The sequence below is a fragment of the Dermochelys coriacea genome, chromosome 3, assembly GCF_009764565.3.
Source record: "Dermochelys coriacea isolate rDerCor1 chromosome 3, rDerCor1.pri.v4, whole genome shotgun sequence".
NCBI classification, from domain to species: domain Eukaryota; kingdom Metazoa; phylum Chordata; order Testudines; family Dermochelyidae; genus Dermochelys; species Dermochelys coriacea.
Window position 1 is genome coordinate 142,451,539 of NC_050070.1, and position 16,859 is coordinate 142,468,397.

Here is a 16,859-nt window from a genome sequence, read left to right on the forward strand (position 1 = left end):
GGGATCGCATTGTCATGCAGGGTTGGGATGACAAGTAGTGGCTGCAGACCTTTCAGATGTGCAAAGCTACATTCTTGGATCTGTGTGCAGAAGTCGCCCCAGCCCTCCAGTGACACCAAAATGAGATCTGCACTGACAGTGGAAAAGCAAGTGACTATTGCTCTGGGGAAACTTGCAGTGCCCAACTGCTACTGATCACTCAGGAATCAACTTGGAACCTCTACTACACAGCAGCCAATATCCGTTTCCTGCATCTTGCTGCCTTTCCTTGAGCTGCTTCCATGATTCCTGACCCTCCCCCATTCCTCTGCATTTGCCAGTCTCTTCACTCCCCTTCTCCTAGGGAGTAACTTTAGGCAACTCGTCTCTGCAGTCCCCAGACACACCTCCCTTCTCCCAGGGAGTGACTGCAGACTCCTTCCCTGCAGTCCCCTCTGCTTCCAGTTTCCTGATTTTTGTAGAAGCCCCACCTATCCCTCACAGATGAGCTTCTCCCTAATTACCTGCCTCCAGCCTATAGCTCCCCATTTGCAACCTAATTAGCTGATTGAGCCCATCTAGCCCAATTCAGCTGTTGCAGGGCCATTTGGGGGAGCACACTGCATCACAGGGCTGCAGAAGGAGGCAAGCATGGGACTGTTGAATCTGAAGGTCAACAAGAGTCTGCAGCATGGCTGTTTGCTGCTTGAGAAGTGCTAGAAACTCCTGCACATCCCTCTCCTTTTCCTGTGCCTTTTTCATCTCCACTCTATCCCTGGCCACGCTGTCTCCAAGCCTTCTGTTCGATGTCCGAAGAAGCAGAGGCTTGCAGGATCTCTTGGAACATGTCATCCTGTGTCCTCTTCCTTCTTCTCCTTATCTGGCTGAGCCACTCTGCTTGTATGGATAGAGGGACCCCATCCTGATATAAATCTTTCCTTAACCCCCTCTTCTGGCCTTCAGACAACCCCCTAACCTCTCCAAGCTCATCATCAGAAGCAAGCTCCCCACAGACCAGGGCACACCAAATCCAAGTGCCAACAGACTCTGCCAGAGCAAGAGATGCAAAACCTGCAGCTCTGCTACAATGCTCAGCACCCTGCACAACCCCCCTTTCAAGATCCCTTGAAAGGTCCCTTGAAATATGTGTTAACTACTTATGCGAAACAATCTGTTCCCTCTTGTATTGAGCTCTGATGTTCTGAGTATGTTTCCCAGACCTGAAGAAGAGCTCTGTGTAAGCTTGAAGACTTGCCTCTGTCACCAACAGAAGTTGGTCCAATAAAAAATATTATACCTTGTCTCTCCAATATATGGAATGAAAACATAAAGCAATTGTTCTGCTCCCAGCATAGCTGTGGGCCCCCTGGCCTTTGGCAGTTTAGTGGTCAGGGTCTCCTCACTACCTAAGGACATCCACAGGGCCTCCCACCTGCTTGCAGTCCTCCACTGTACTGTCTGCAGTCTGGACTGTAATTACAGGAGGGTGTTCTCCTAGCACTCTCCCTAGTCCCAGTCACCCTAATGGAGCTAGGCCCTCATCTATATTGCCTAGCTGGTAATCATCAGATCCAATCACCTGACACTGCCCAGCTGGGTCTGTTGATTCCCAGCACCTGCTTTGGGATCCACCCTGGAACAGGGCTGGCTGTTCCTTGGTCCCCTTTACTGTTAATGGTGCAGATTTCCCTTACGAACCAATGCCACACCAACCAAAATTGGCAACCTCTAGGGTCATTCCAGTACCAATGACTATGGTACCATCCTTAATATCTACTATAGTACCCACTAGGGAGAGATCTATGATGGCACTGACCATTGCATTGGTACCAATTTATGATCCCAGTACTGTCAATTTCTACAGCATTCACTGATTTGACAGAACTTAGAATCACCCTGGAACCAGTGTCACCCTTGAATGCATCTGCTTTATCAGATATTTCATGATCTGCCCTGATACTGGAGACTACGGCATTGGTTATGAAAATTTCCTTCCATCTATCTTCATCTCAGGGGAAGCCTGTCAGTCCTCCTCAAGTTCCAGTGATTCCGAGGGGAGTTGCACCTCCAGCTGAACAAGTCTACTCTTCATCTGCTGCCTCTAGCAACAGTACTTTTCCAAGCTTACAGCCATACTCTTCTAACTATTCAAGAGTTCGAGATCACCGCAAAAGAAGTTCTTAATCTGAATATACAGGACATGCTATAGATGCGTCTCATGTGCCTTGGATGCCACTTCCCCAACATTAAATGCCATACCTTTGTGATTTCCAGTCATAGTTGTACTGGCCTTCCTGGACCCCACAATTTTAGTATCCACCCCCTTTGAAAATTCCTTGTGCAAGATCAAGGGATAGGTCACCATCTGCACAAACTCACAGAGCTACATACTTGCCTTGCAAGCAGGGCATTTTAACAGAGGAACAGGAGCACCAAACCAGAACAGGAGACTAGTCATTCCTTCTACCCCATTTACAGAGGATGACTTTAGAGCATTCTGAGACATTTTGAAGAGGATAGCAGAGATGCTTGAGATTCCTCAATGGAGATGGAGGGAAATCTTGTACATTTTTTTTTAATATTCTTCAGCCAGTACTTCAGGGTTGTGTTGCAATGTCAATAAATGAAGGTATTTTGGACTTGACAAAAAAGCTGTGGGCTATACCTGTGTCACTCTCTGCAATATTTAGGAGAGAGGACCGCAGATATCAAATCCCATCCAAAAGGTATGAGTATTTTTATACTCCTCCTACCCCAGGTTCTTTGGTTATGACTGCCACACAGGTTGGATTGATTTAAATCAAAGTGACTTAAATCACCTATTTTAATAATATTCAAATCAGGAAGCAGGAACTTTGATTTAAATAATCAATTTTAATCTTTTTTTGAATTTGTATTTTTCAGTTATTTTCCTAAAGAAAGGTTGATTCTCATTGGCTAAAAGTTGATTTGCAACTAAATATAACCTCATCTCCACTAGAATTAGAAAGAAGTGTTGGACATATTTGGGACATGTACTCTGGATGCCAACACACAGACTCCCACATGAAGGTGTCAAGTAGAAACCAACTGGTGTGAGGAAACATTGGGCCCCCAAGAGAAACCTAAAGAAGAACTCTGAGCAGGGAGGGCGGAACAGTCAATCTCAACAACATTGAGCAGATGGAGGCAGGCAGCAGTACATGAGAGAAGGATGGAAGAGACTAGTTTCAGCCCTGTGCACCAGTACTGGCATGAGAAGGATATAATAATAACCTTTACACTAAATTTGGTACTTCTGTTTTCTAACCAGAAGATGTGACCCTAACAGCCCCTAAATGCCCACTGGCAAAGGGTTCACTGTCCTGTAACAGCAGTTCCTATCAAACCTGACAAATTTACTATGCCTAACATATTGCTGTCATTATATTTGCCTATAAAGAATGTGGTGTGACATATCAAATGAAAGCGGGTCACAAACTGGTAATTAATGGCATTGTGAAATGTATGTATTAACAAGGAATAATGGATACTTAAGATACTATGCTTTAAAGTCTATACCCAAACAAAGGAGGAAACAGGTTTTCTTCCAGACAGGAGGGAAGATAGTTATCTCCCTTTCTGTAATGTAAATTGAGCATGATGATGCCAGAGACAATGGACAGCTTATTTGCATCAGAGGTAAGCAGGAGGAAGAAATTAACATGTGGATGTGAAATGAGCGTGGGAAGTGTCAAGATTCCTTCCCACTCTGAACTCTAGGGTACAGATGTGGGGACCTGCATGAAAGATGCCTAAGCTTATTCTTACAAAAACTTAAAAACTTCCCCAAGGTACAAACTTTGCCCTTGGATTAGGTTAAACACTGCCTCCACCAAGCATTTTAAACAAAGAGAAGGAAAGATACTACTTCCCCCAAAATATCCCCTCCAAGCCCTACACCCCCTTTTCTGGGGAAGGCTTGATAATAATCCTCACCAATTGGTACAGGTGAACACAGACCCAAACCCTTGGATCTTAAGAACAATGAAAAATCAATCAGGTTCTTAAAAGAAGAATTTTAATTAAAGAAAAGGTAAAAGAATCACCTCTGTAAAATCAGGATGGTAAATACCTTACAGGGTAATCAGATTCAAAACGTAGAGAATCCCTCTGGGCAAAACTTTAAGTTACAAAAAGACACACAAACCGGAATATACATTCCCTCCAGCACAGCTTTATTTTACAAGCCATTAAAGAAAAGAAAATCTAACGCATTTTCTAGTTAGATTACTTACTAACTTTACAGGAGTTGTAAGGCTTGCATTCCTGATCTGTTCCCGGCAAAAGCATCACACAGACAGACTGAACCTTTGTTCCCCTGCTCTCCAGATTTGAAAGTATCTTGTCCCCCCATTGGTCATTTTGGGTCAGGTGCCAGCGAGGTTACCTTAGCTTCCTAACCTTTTACAGGTGAAAGGGTTTTGCCTCTGGCCAGGAGGGATTTTATAGCACTGTATATACAGAAAGGTGGTTACCCTTCCCTTTATATTTATGACAGGAAGGCACTGGAGTCTGAACCCCAGGGCTTCATCCTGACTCCGGTGACAAAGATGATAAATTTTGGGGTATATAAGAAGAAGCAAAAAGACATTTTAGTTATCCATCACTGAGGGAACAAAGAGGTCAGCGCTCTTTGCATCCATAAACAGTAGACCTCCAGTCATGTGAGTCAGTGACACTGAGAAGTGGTTGTGGGTGAGCAAAAATGCTTTAGACAAAGACTGGAGCCTGATAAGTTTATATGTAGTCTCTTAGAAGTGTGCTATACTTTTGTTTCATTTGTAACCATTTATGTTTCTATTATTTTTGCTTAGTATCACTTAAATTTTTTGTTATTTATTAATTTAAACTTATTCTTGATTTTGCTATAAATTCATCTCAGCGCTGTAATATTAAAGTAAAGTGTTTGTGCTTAGCTGAGCTAACAGGATGGTGTGCATACTGTCTCTTTGGAGACAGCGGACCTGATAATTTCTGTGGTATCCAGTGGCAGGCTGGATACGGGAGAGGAATGCTCTTTAAGGGGACACAAAAGGTTGGGGTGCGCCTAATGTTAACCTGCAAGGCAAGGATTGGACTGGCAGAGGCCTGAGGAGAGTGCTTGTGTGGCTGAAAGGTTGATGTTGTACTGGAGCTAACACCCAACTACCACAAGATAGACTCTTACGCTGGAGGTAGGGGGTAACAAGGTCACCCACAGTCCTGCGCATATTAAGAAAGTGTCACAGGAGGATACGTTATATTTGTACACATTTATTTAAGCAATTGCGTATCTTAACTGACATTTATTCAGATTCTTAACTTTTAGGTTTTATTATGTTAGAAAATGGTGAACAATGCTTTTCTTATTTACTAGATGGCGATTTATTTCTATGGGAATGGTCTATTCTGTATCAAGTCAACCTTTATGTATTCCAGGGGATAACAACTATTTGGCAGATCATCTGACCAAAAGAGTGATGCTGATGTCTGAGTGGTCCCTAAAAGACTTCCTTCTGCATCAGATCTTTCAAAAATGAGTAGTCTCATGGGTAGATCTGTTTGCGACCAGGGAAAACAGGAAGTCTCACAGCTTTTGCTCTTAAGGGGTAATGAGTCTGAGGTCTATATCCAATACTTGTCCATGAATGCATGCCTTCTCACCATTTCTGTTTAGTCCAAGGATCCTTTGAAAACTGAGGCAAGACAAGACATGTCTGATTTTAATAGCTTCAGCATAGCCACACCAATTTTGTTTTTCAGAACTTCTACCTCTCCTGAACAAACCGTGGATAACATTTCTATCTCTGCCAGACAGTCTCACAAAATCATGGTCTAGTCCTTCATGCAGACCTGTTGCTTCTACATCTGACAACATGGCTGTTGCATGGCTGACATCAGTAGACAGAAGTTGCTCTGAGATTTGTTTTTACAGAGCAGAGCCTCCACTTGGCACACATATGGAGCACAGTGGAAACATTTTTCCTCTTGGGCAGCTCAACAACAGCTTAGCCCATTAGGATCTTCGATTCCTGATATATTGGATTATATCTTTAAAGCATTCAGGACAATCGATTAGCTTGATTTAAGTGCATTTAACAGCAATATCTGCTCATCACCAACCCATCCAAAATTACTCTGTCTTTTCACACACTGTTGCTCACAGGTTCCTGAAGGGGTTATTACACATTTTCATACCTGATATGAAAAGTTTTCATACTTGGGATCTGAATTTAGTACTTACCTTGTTGATTGGTTGGCTGTTTAAGTGAACACGATGGCATGGGTTCAATCACCTGATCATCAGTATGGTATTCCCAATGACAATCACTTATGCATGGAAATTGTATGAAATTCAGGCTCTGATTGCTGGTCCTCTATAGACAGAGTAATTATGAATATGACTACATTGCACACACACAAAAAAACCCTGTGTCAGCATGCCTCAGCACCTCAGCCAGGCTCACACAATGGGGCTCAAAATACCAGTATAGATGTTCCTACTCTGGCTGAAGCTTGGGCTCTGAGACCCTTAGCCCCATAATGCAAGCTTTAAACTAGGAATTAGGGGGAGATGGATGGGAGATGTCCAGGAAATCTCCACGCCAGATTTTAGCATTGAGAGGGAAGAAGACGAAGTAAGAAAGAATACAGCCGTGGGTAGGAGAATGTACATAAGGAGCGAGGGCGGTGTGGATACTAGTCTAATAGGTTATACTGGCTGTAGAATGACTGTGCCTAATAGGGTACAAAATGTGAGCGAGACCAAACAGCAAAAATTAAGATGTTTATACACCAATGCGAGGAGCCTAGGTAACAAAATGAAGGAACTAGAGCTACTGGTGCAGGAAATGAAACCAGATATTATAGGGATAACAGAAACATGGTGGAATAGTAGTCATGACCGGACTACAGGTATTGAAGGGTATGTGCTGTTTAGGAAAGACAGAAACAAAGGTAAAGGTGGTGGAGTAGCATTGTATATCAATGATGAGGTAGAATGTAAAGAAATAAGAAGCGATGCAATGGATAAGACAGAGTCCGTCTGGGCAAAAATTACATTGGGGAAGATAACTAGTAGAGCCTCTCCTACGATAGTGCTTGGGGTGTGCTATAGACCTCCGGGATCTAATCTGGATATGGATAGAGCCCTTTTTAATGTCTTTAATAAATTAAATACTAATGGAAACTGCATGATCATGGGAGACTTTAACTTCCCAGATATAGACTGGAGGACCAGTGCTAGTAATAATAATAGGGCTCACATTTTCCTAGATGTGATAGCTGATGGATTCCTTCATCAAGTAGTTGCTGAACCGACTAGAGGGGATGCCATTTTAGATTTAATTTTGGTGAGTAGCGAGGACCTCATAGAAGAAATGGTTGTACGGGACAATCTTGGCTCAAGTGATCATGAGCTAATTCAGTTCAAACTAAATGGAAGGATTAACAAAAATAAATCTGCAACTAAGGTTTTTGATTTCAAAAGGGCTGACTTTCAAAAATTAAGGAAATTAGTTAGGGAAGTGGATTGGACTGAAGAACTTATGGATCTAAAGGTAGAGGAGGCCTGGGATTACTTTAAATCAAAACTGCAGAAGCTATCAGAAACCTGTATCCCAGGAAAGGGGAAAAAATTCATAGGAAGGAGTTGTAGACCAAGCTGGATGAGCAAACATCTTAGAGAGGTGATTAAGAAGAAGCAGAAAGCATACAGGGAGTGGAAGATGGGAGGGATCAGCAAGGAAAGCTACCTAATTGAGGTCAGAACATGTAGGGATAAAGTAAGACAGGCTAAAAGTCGAGTAGAGTTGGACCTTGCAAAGGGAATTAAAACCAATAGTAAAAGGTTCTATAGCCATATAAATAAGAAGAAAACTAAGAAAGAAGAAGTGGGGTCACTTAACACTGAGGATGGAGTGGAGGTTAAAGATAATCTAGGCATGGCCCAATATCTAAACAAATACTTTGCTTCAGTCTTTAATAAGGCTAAAGAGGATCTTGGGGATAATGGTAGCATGACAAATGGGAATGAGGATATAGAGGTAGATATTACCATATCTGAGGTAGAAGCGAAACTGAAACAGCTTAATGGGACTAAATCGGGGGGCCCAGATAATCTTCATCCAAGAATATTAAAGGAATTGGCACCTGAAATTGCAAGCCCATTAGCAAGAATTTTTAATGAATCTGTAAACTCAGGAGTAGTACCGAATGATTGGAGAATTGCTAATATAGTTCCTATTTTTAAGAAAGGGAAAAAAAGTGATCCAGGTAACTACAGGCCAGTTAGTTTGACATCTGTAGTATGCAAGGTCCTGGAAAAAATTTTGAAGGAGAAATTAGTTAAGGACATTGAAGTCAATGGTAAATGGGACAAAATACAACATGGTTTTACAAAAGGTAGATCGTGCCAAACCAACCTAATCTCCTTTTTTGAAAAAGTAACAGATTTTTTAGATAAAGGAAATGCAGTGGATCTAATTTACCTAGATTTCAGTAAGGCATTTGATACCGTGCCACATGGGGAATTATTAGTTAAATTGGAGAAGATGGGGATCAATATGAACATCAAAAGGTGGATAAGGAATTGGTTAAAGGGGAGACTGCAACGGGTCCTACTGAAAGGCGAACTGTCAGGTTGGAGGGAGGTTACCAGTGGAGTTCCTCAGGGATCGGTTTTGGGACCAATCTTATTTAATCTTTTTATTACTGACCTTGGCACAAAAAGTGGGAGTGTGCTAATAAAGTTTGCAGATGATACTAAGCTGGGAGGTATTGCCAATTCGGAGAAGGATCGGGATATTATACAGGAGGATCTGGATGACCTTGCAAACTGGAGTAATAGTAATAGGATGAAATTTAATAGTGAGAAGTGTAAGATTATGCTTTAGGGATTAATAACAAGAATTTTAGTTATAAGTTGGGGACGCAGCAATTAGAAGTAACGGAAGAGGAGAAGGACCTTGGAGTATTGGTTGATCATAGGATGACTATGAGCTGCCAATGTGATATGGCTGTGAAAAAAGCTAATGCAGTTTTGGGATGCATCAGGAGAGGCATTTCCAGTAGGGATAAGGAGGTTTTAGTACCGTTATACAAGGCACTAGTGAGACCTCACCTGGAATACTGTGTGCAGTTCTGGTCTCCCATGTTTAAAAAGGATGAATTCAAACTGGAGCAGGTACAGAGAAGGGCTACTAGGATGATCCGAGGAATGGAAAACTTGTCTTATGAAAGGAGACTTAAGGAGCTTGGCTTGTTTAGCCTAACTAAAAGAAGGTTGAGGGGAGATATGATTGCTCTCTATAAATATATCAGAGGGATAAATACAGGAGAGGAATTATTTAACCTCAGCACTAATGTGGACACAAGAACAAATGGGTATAAACTGGCCACCAGGAAGTTTAGACTTGAAATCAGACCAAGGTTTTTAACCATCAGAGGGGTGAAGTTTTGGAATAACCTTCCAAGGGAAGCAGTGGGGGCAAAAGATCTATCTGGTTTTAAGATTCTACTTGATAAGTTTATGGAGGAGATGGTATGATGGAATAATGGGATTTTGGTAAGTAATTGATCTTTAAATATTCAGGGTAAATAGGCCAAATCCCCTGAGATGGGATATTAGATGGATGGGATCTGAGTTACTATAGAAAATTCTTTCCTGGGTATCTGGCTGGTGAATCTTGCCCATATGCTCAGGGTTTAGCTGATTGCCATATTTGGGGTCGGGAAGGAATTTTCCTCCAGGGCAGATTGGAGAGGCCCTCGAGGTTTTTCGCCTTCCTCTGTAGCATGGGGCATGGTTGACTTGAGGGAGGCTTCTCTGCTCCTTGAAGTCTTTGAACCATGATTTAAGGACTTCAGTAGCTCAGACATGGGTGAGGTTTTTCATAGGAGTGGGTGGGTGAGATTCTGTGGCCTGCGCTGTGCAGGAGGTCGGACTAGATGATCAGAATGGTCCCTTCTGACCTTAGTATCTATGAATCTATGAATCTTATTATCTCCACAGGACAAAACAATTAGGACTCTTTGTGACATTTGGGGGCAGGTCCAATGATCAGGTGGTTGTGAAACAGACATTCTAAGTGGATTTCAAGCTGTATTAGGGTGTCCTATGATACTAAGAAATTGACTACTCCCTCTCACATTAAGACATGTTCTTCCAGAACTCAAGCAGCCTCAGCAGCATGCCTTACCAGAGTCCCTATAGCTGAAATTTATAGAGCGGCTACATTGAGTTCTGTCCACACTGTCACCAACCATTACATCTTGGTGTAATCTTCCAGATTAGATGCTCAATTTGCTCAAGCAATGCTGCAATCTTTGTTTCAATAAGCTCCAAACTCCCACCTCCTAAAGGAGTTGCCTCCTAGCTAATCACCAAGAGTGGGATCCGCAGGTACAAATGCTCAAAGAAAGAAAGGTTACTTGCCTTAAAGTAACTGTAGTTCTTCAAGACATTCTGTACATGTAGATTCCATATGTGATGGGTTCGGTCACAGAGAGCTGCTTTGGACTGTTACCTGATGTGCTGAAACTACTTCTGAGCCTGTTTTCTCTGTCAGCTTGGGACCCCAGAACCCTGTCTTGTTGAGCCAGACACGCTAGCCTGCTGCAACACAGACTCAGGGTCTGAACCATGTCCCCAAATCTGCAGGCTTTAACTGAACACTACTCAGTATGTTCCTCGTGTCTCCAGCACCCAGATACCCAGCTCCCAATAGGATCCAAACCCCAAATAAATCTGTTTACCCTGCATAAGCTTTATACAGAGTAAAACTCATAAATTGTCTGCCCTCTATAACACCGATAGAGAGATATGCACAGCTGTTTTCTCCCCCAGGTATTAATTACTTACTCTGGGTTAATTAATAAGCAAAAAGTGATTTTATTAAGTATAAAAAGTAGGATTTAAGTGGTTCCAAGTAATAACAGACAGAATAAAGTAAGTTACTAAGTAAAATAAATCAAAATACGCAATACTAACTTAATACACTAAGGATCTAATTAGAAATACTGACTTCTCACCCTCGATGTTATCTCAGATACAATCCTTTTCAGACCAATGTTGTAGTGTATGGCCTGGGTCCAGCAATCACTCAGACCCTTGTAGTTACAGTCCTTTGTTCCAGTTTCTTTCAGGCATCTCTTTGGGGTGGGCCTGTGATGGAAAGTTAGATGGGGTGGGATCTGAGTTACTACAGAGAATTCTTTCCTGGGTATCTGGCTGGTGAATCTTGCCCACGTACTCAGGGTTCAGCTGATCACCATATTTGGGGTCAGGAAGGAATTTTCCTCCAGGGCAGATTAGAAGAGGCCTTGGGGAGTTTTCGCTGTTCTGGGCCACGGTGTTCGAAGCACCACAGGTCTGGCAGGAGTACTCTGAGAAAAACGAGGCTTACACACAGCTGTGAGTTATTGGCTTTACTGAAGGTTAGTGACCCACCCGCAACAGGGACTCAAAGCGTTGCAGTCACGAAGGCGGGGAACCCAGCACACCGGAGCTCTGCCTGGGACGGAGTCCAATGGAGGGGCAGACAGTCAGCGTTAATAAACATTACACAAAAACAGCTCATGAATATAAAATTAGGGAGTTCTTAAAGGGAGGCTTTCTACTACCTGGCAAAGGGCCATGCAAAGCAGCTATGTCCTTCAAGAACTATCCATATCCTGCAATAACACAGTAGCTGTGTCCTTCAAGAACTATCTCCTACAATAACAAAGCAGCTATCTATGTCCCACATTAGCCTCTCAGCTTGAGAAAGCGAAAGTTCCCTAGCTAGGCCGTAACAAAGTCTTCCACAGACCCTTACATTCGCCTTCTTCTGCAGCGTGGGGCATGGGTCACTGGCTGGAGGATTCTTTGCACCTTGAAGTCTTTAAACCATGATTTGAGGACTTCAATAGTTCAGACATAGGTGAGAGGTTTATTGCAGGAGTGGGTGGGTGAGATTCGGTGGCCTGCATTTTGCAGGAGGTCAGACTAGATGATCATAATGGTCCCTTCTGACCTTAATATCTATGAGTCTATGACAGGCTGTCTATAGACCTTATTCTCTCTCTTGTGGGCGGAAACCTCTTTGTTTTTCTGTGCAAAGTCACAGCAACAAGATGGAGTTTGTAGCCACCTGGGCAAGTCACATGTCCATGAATGATTCAGCTTTTGCTGGCCAATGCCATTGTTTACATGTTAGTTTGAATGTTCCCAGGAAAGCTCAGATGTGGATTGGCGTCTCCCTCCCTATTCTCTCTCTTGTGGGCGGAAACCTCTTTGTTTTTCTGTGCAAAGTCACAGCAACAAGATGGAGTTTGTAGCCACCTGGGCAAGTCACATGTCCATGAATGATTCAGCTTTTGCTGGCCAATGCCATTGTTTACATGTTAGTTTGAATGTTCCCAGGAAAGCTCAGATGTGGATTGGCGTCTCCCAAAGTCCATTGTCAGTTAAGTGTTTCTTGATTGGGCACTTACTGAGAATAGTCCTTTCTCAAGAAGCTGACCAGATGGTTCACTGAGGCTACTTAGAATCAAACATATTGGGATACAAGTACATAGCCAATATTCATAACTTCAAATACAAAAATGACACACACATATAGAGAGCATAATCATAACCAGCAAACTACAACTTTTTCATAGACAACCCACTTGACCTCCTTTCTACAAGACCTGGTGCAACAATGATCTATACAGTCACAGTTCATGTCAATAACGTCACATCATGATCTACCCTTCATCTCTGTAGCTCTGAGTCTTTAACTGGGATTCTGTGCAGTGACGGAACTGAATGGTGGTTGTGGATGCTCTGCCCTTTATGTGCTTGGGGAAGGGAGTGAACAAGGGCATCCAGGGCACATGTGCAGTGCCAAATGGACATTGCTGGTTAAAACATTCCGAACTCCAGCATATGAGGTGCATGTATGCTAAGAGTGGGTCAACATGTACAGAACATCTCAAAGAACTACAGTTACTGTAAGAAAGTAACCTTTATTTTCTTTTACAAAGCAGTGGTTATTACTTATACTTAAAAGTAACTGTTTTATTTATTTTATTTTTTGCAGCTCCGTTCCATCGTCAAAAAATGATAGCCAGGTAAATTTTATTTTTCAGTGCTATCTTTGGCCTAATGTTTTAACTAACTTCAACTCAGAAGTTATTTCTCACTTCTCCAAAATAGTGATTTGATACAAATTTAGTCCAGTCAGAAGAAAAGGTCAATGGACATCAGCCAACCCTTTCTTTATTCTTTATTCTTCTATATATTTGTGTTTTCTGGAGCTTTGTGAAATGCATGTTTCATGCCCAAGCTAGGGATTTTTAGTGAGTTTGGATAAAAATTTCAATATACTGTAAAATGTTATGGCCTATCATTCAGTCTGTAAAATGCATTGTTATTTCACAAAATTTGCCAAAGTTAGTATAAACAAATTACATATTTAATCATTTCTCATGCCCTCCTACTTTCTTTTTTCTATGAGAGAGATTGTGTTTGGCTGGGAAAATATGGAAACTAAAAGAACATTAATCTTTATTGATTATGGACCAAATTCAGCGCACAGTTGCATCTGTACGTGGAGCCTGCCAAACAGGCATAGCCTGGTTGGATTCCACAGCAGTGGAAGTCTACTTATGTCCTTCGAATGAGGGGTATTGTGCTCAGCTGCCTCTGAAAGAGCAGCTACACAGTTACCCAAACCTGCCCCTCTACTCAGGGACAGATTCCAAGATCCTAAGCGTACTACTTCACTGCAGTTATACACCCTCGGCTGGCCCATGTCAGCTGGCTCAGGCTCTTGGGACTCAGGCTCCTGGGCTGTTTAACTGAGGTATAGATGTTCAGGCTCGGGCTGGAGGCCGGGCTCTGTGACCCTGCACGGGGTTGAGTTCCTCCGTGGCTGACTGATATGGGCCACATGGTTGATCAGAAAAGGTTATGTCTTTGAGGAGCAAAATCCAAGGACAGTCAGGCTGAAGACCCATAGCAATCATGGAGGCAGGAGAAAAAGATAAATATATCTCCCTGCTAAGAGACTAATTTGTTGTTTCTTTTTAGAGTTAAATACCCATTTCTGATCCCTCTTTCTCCATACTGCAGCAGGATTGTAAAGTAGCATGGCCCCAGTAGAATAAGAGAGACTATGGTATGTGAAGTATTGCTGAGGGACGAATAGAAGAACTGAAAGGAAATAACTCCCTTTCTATGAGGAGTGGATCTAGATCCCCTCAGTCTCCATTGCCCACTGAAGTCAATGGAAGTTTTGCTTTTGTCTGAGTAAAATCAGGCTCAAGACTTAATTTTGACATTGTCCAAGTTAATGCTCCTTTATATGGTATTGTTACTACATTCTAGTATACATCTAGTCACCAAAAGAAGTTGGACCACAGTGACAGAATATTAACGTGTTTATTAACAAAATATTATCATTTGCCTTTTTTATTTGCTAGGAGTTAATCTTATGGATATACGATCCAGAAAGCGCAGAACCCTCTGAATTGAATCGCACTGCAACGTCTCCTCCACGGGTATGTTAAAATAGCTCTATATTTTCTTTTAAAAACATGGTATTGAAAGTGCAGGTACAAGTGCAATACTAATTAAATACTAATTAAAAATGGCACTGTCTTATTCATTAGATATGCTGCCTATGTGCATCCATAGTCATTTCAACTTAAGGTAGTGACAAAAATAAGTTTTTGGTGCTTTTTGTTCCAGTTAATACTGCAGAAGTAACACAGCTATCAGGGAGTGAGGTGGTTTTGTTTCCATCTCAGCACTGAAAACAGAATTGTTAGCTAAATTCCAGTGGCAGAGCTAAATTCTGCCATCAGTACACTTGTGTTAGGGTCAGAATTTAGCCCACAGCCTTTTTGCTACCGGTGGCGGTGGTGAGAAGGAAAGATCCAAGCTTGACTTTCACATCCTAGAGTGAGTTAGCATGGCTGACACTAAGAAAAAAACTCTTTACTTTTTGTCTAAGTAATGATGATACGGCAGTAACAAGACATAATAAACAGTGAACCCATTATGTCATTTTTATAGAGCTGCATTTAACAGTAGAACTGGACTTTACCTTTTAAGGAGGTACATTATTGCCCTGATACCACAAGCTGATATATGCAGATGGATTCTTGCACCCAATAGGAATCCATGTGAGCACAAAGTTCTTCCCACATGGATCAGCTTGCAGGATTGGTATATGCAGTAAACGTTGTCAGAGTATGCACTTCTGATGCCTTTGTGGGGTGGTTGATGATATTTAGCCTTTGGCATCATACCTTACCTGAGGTGTGCATCCATGACCAAGGGATGCCCTTTAGGAGTTATTACTTTATTATAAATTGCCATGCTGGATTGCTTCTCTTTGGCATCTTTTAATATTCGTTTCATAACTGTGTTGATTTGCCTCAGAGTTACTAGAATTAAAATTATATTATTAATTGAAGTACTGGAATTTGGAGAAGAACATAATATTTTCATTATTTTCCATAAATTTTTATTATTAGATTTCTATGTGTTATTTTTTTAATTTCCTGCTATGTATACTTTAGGAAATATTGCGAAGAAAGTTAATTTTGGTTCCAAATATATTATATTCTAGTGTGAATAAAATGTGTAAATCTGTTTAATAATGCGCCCTTATTTGGAAGTGTACTTTAGAATGTTAAAGAGTATTTTAACCCTGAGATTTCTCATATACAGCCTTAGACTATATTGACATAAAAATGTATGATAACTAACAGTCTTTATTTTACTTAAACAGAATTCTAAGACACTTAGCAAGCAGTTTTGGAATTTGGGACAGGAACCTGTTGTTCAGACCTATTTTAGAAATACTATATACTTTGCTACTGCATTTCCAGAGTTGGGGTACTGTATTTCATTTAATTTTTTCTGAACAGAATTCCATTTAAAATGATTTTTCACACACCCATATGATTGCACAGATTATGGCTATGTAGATATATTATAATGTAAGCATCTTACAAAACACTTGGCTTAATTGCATATATAAATAAGCCATTCTGGCCTGTTTCTGTTAATGTATACTGGAGGAAAAGATACTGAAAGTTTATTATAATGACACCAACTAGTACAGAAATAACTAGTGGCCATATTGTACACGCTAGCAGAAAAACCTATGGGGAAAATAGCCCAACTTCCAGGGAACCTAATGGAGTGTCCTTCTAGTGCTCTTCTCAGTATGGAAGGGGTTGGGAATTTGCAAAGAGGGCAGTAGCCTCCAAGCCTGTTTGGATTCTGGGAATCTGTTGGGAATTCTCCTTTCAATTTCAGACTCTGGGGGGAGAGCTTGCCCCTCTGCAATGCATTATATATAGGCCCTTCTGACCTCCTCCCTAGGTGCAAAGTACTTTGGTGGCTTGGTGCCAAAGAACTCAACTAGAAAAAGACTTTCAAATTCCTTTGATCCAAATGTATAGTAATCACTGATGTACCTTGCCTGGGGAAGGAAGCCCACAGATGCCTACACAATATGGCACATCTTTCAGTGGCTTTCACTGTGAGATCACAGTGCCCCAGCTCCCCAAAATATGAAAGCTCACTTAATGCTGTTGTGATACATCATTGGATAGAGACTGTGGCTCCATCTGGACCTCCTTTTCTAGTTTTAGGTAGCTTTTGTGTGTGAGTAGTGAATACGAACTGTATATCCTTTCTTCCTTGAGGGAAGAGCCTGTCATATCCCAGCATGGTTAGTCAGCCCTTGCTCCACCCAAACTTAGCAGTTAAATCTAAATTATAATTTCATTTAAATAAGGAACTGTTTATTATTTTAGAAAGAGAGAAGAAACATTAAAAACAAAACATATGTTTGTTCTCATGTAGACCATGGCTCAGTCCAACACAAATGCACCAC

At 41.5% G+C, this 16,859-nt stretch overlaps 1 protein-coding gene across 1 annotated transcript in view; it reads left to right on the top strand.

Annotated features, from left to right (window-relative positions):
- CATSPERE (catsper channel auxiliary subunit epsilon) overlaps nucleotides 1-16,859 on the top strand; it is a 93,590-nt gene that overhangs the window by 29,177 nt on the left and 47,554 nt on the right. Inside the window, exons 6-8 of the mRNA XM_043512261.1 lie at nucleotides 13,044-13,074; nucleotides 14,428-14,505; nucleotides 15,744-15,850. Coding sequence (XP_043368196.1) covers nucleotides 13,044-13,074; nucleotides 14,428-14,505; nucleotides 15,744-15,850 — 216 coding nt within the window. The remainder of the gene's footprint in view (nucleotides 1-13,043; nucleotides 13,075-14,427; nucleotides 14,506-15,743; nucleotides 15,851-16,859) is intronic.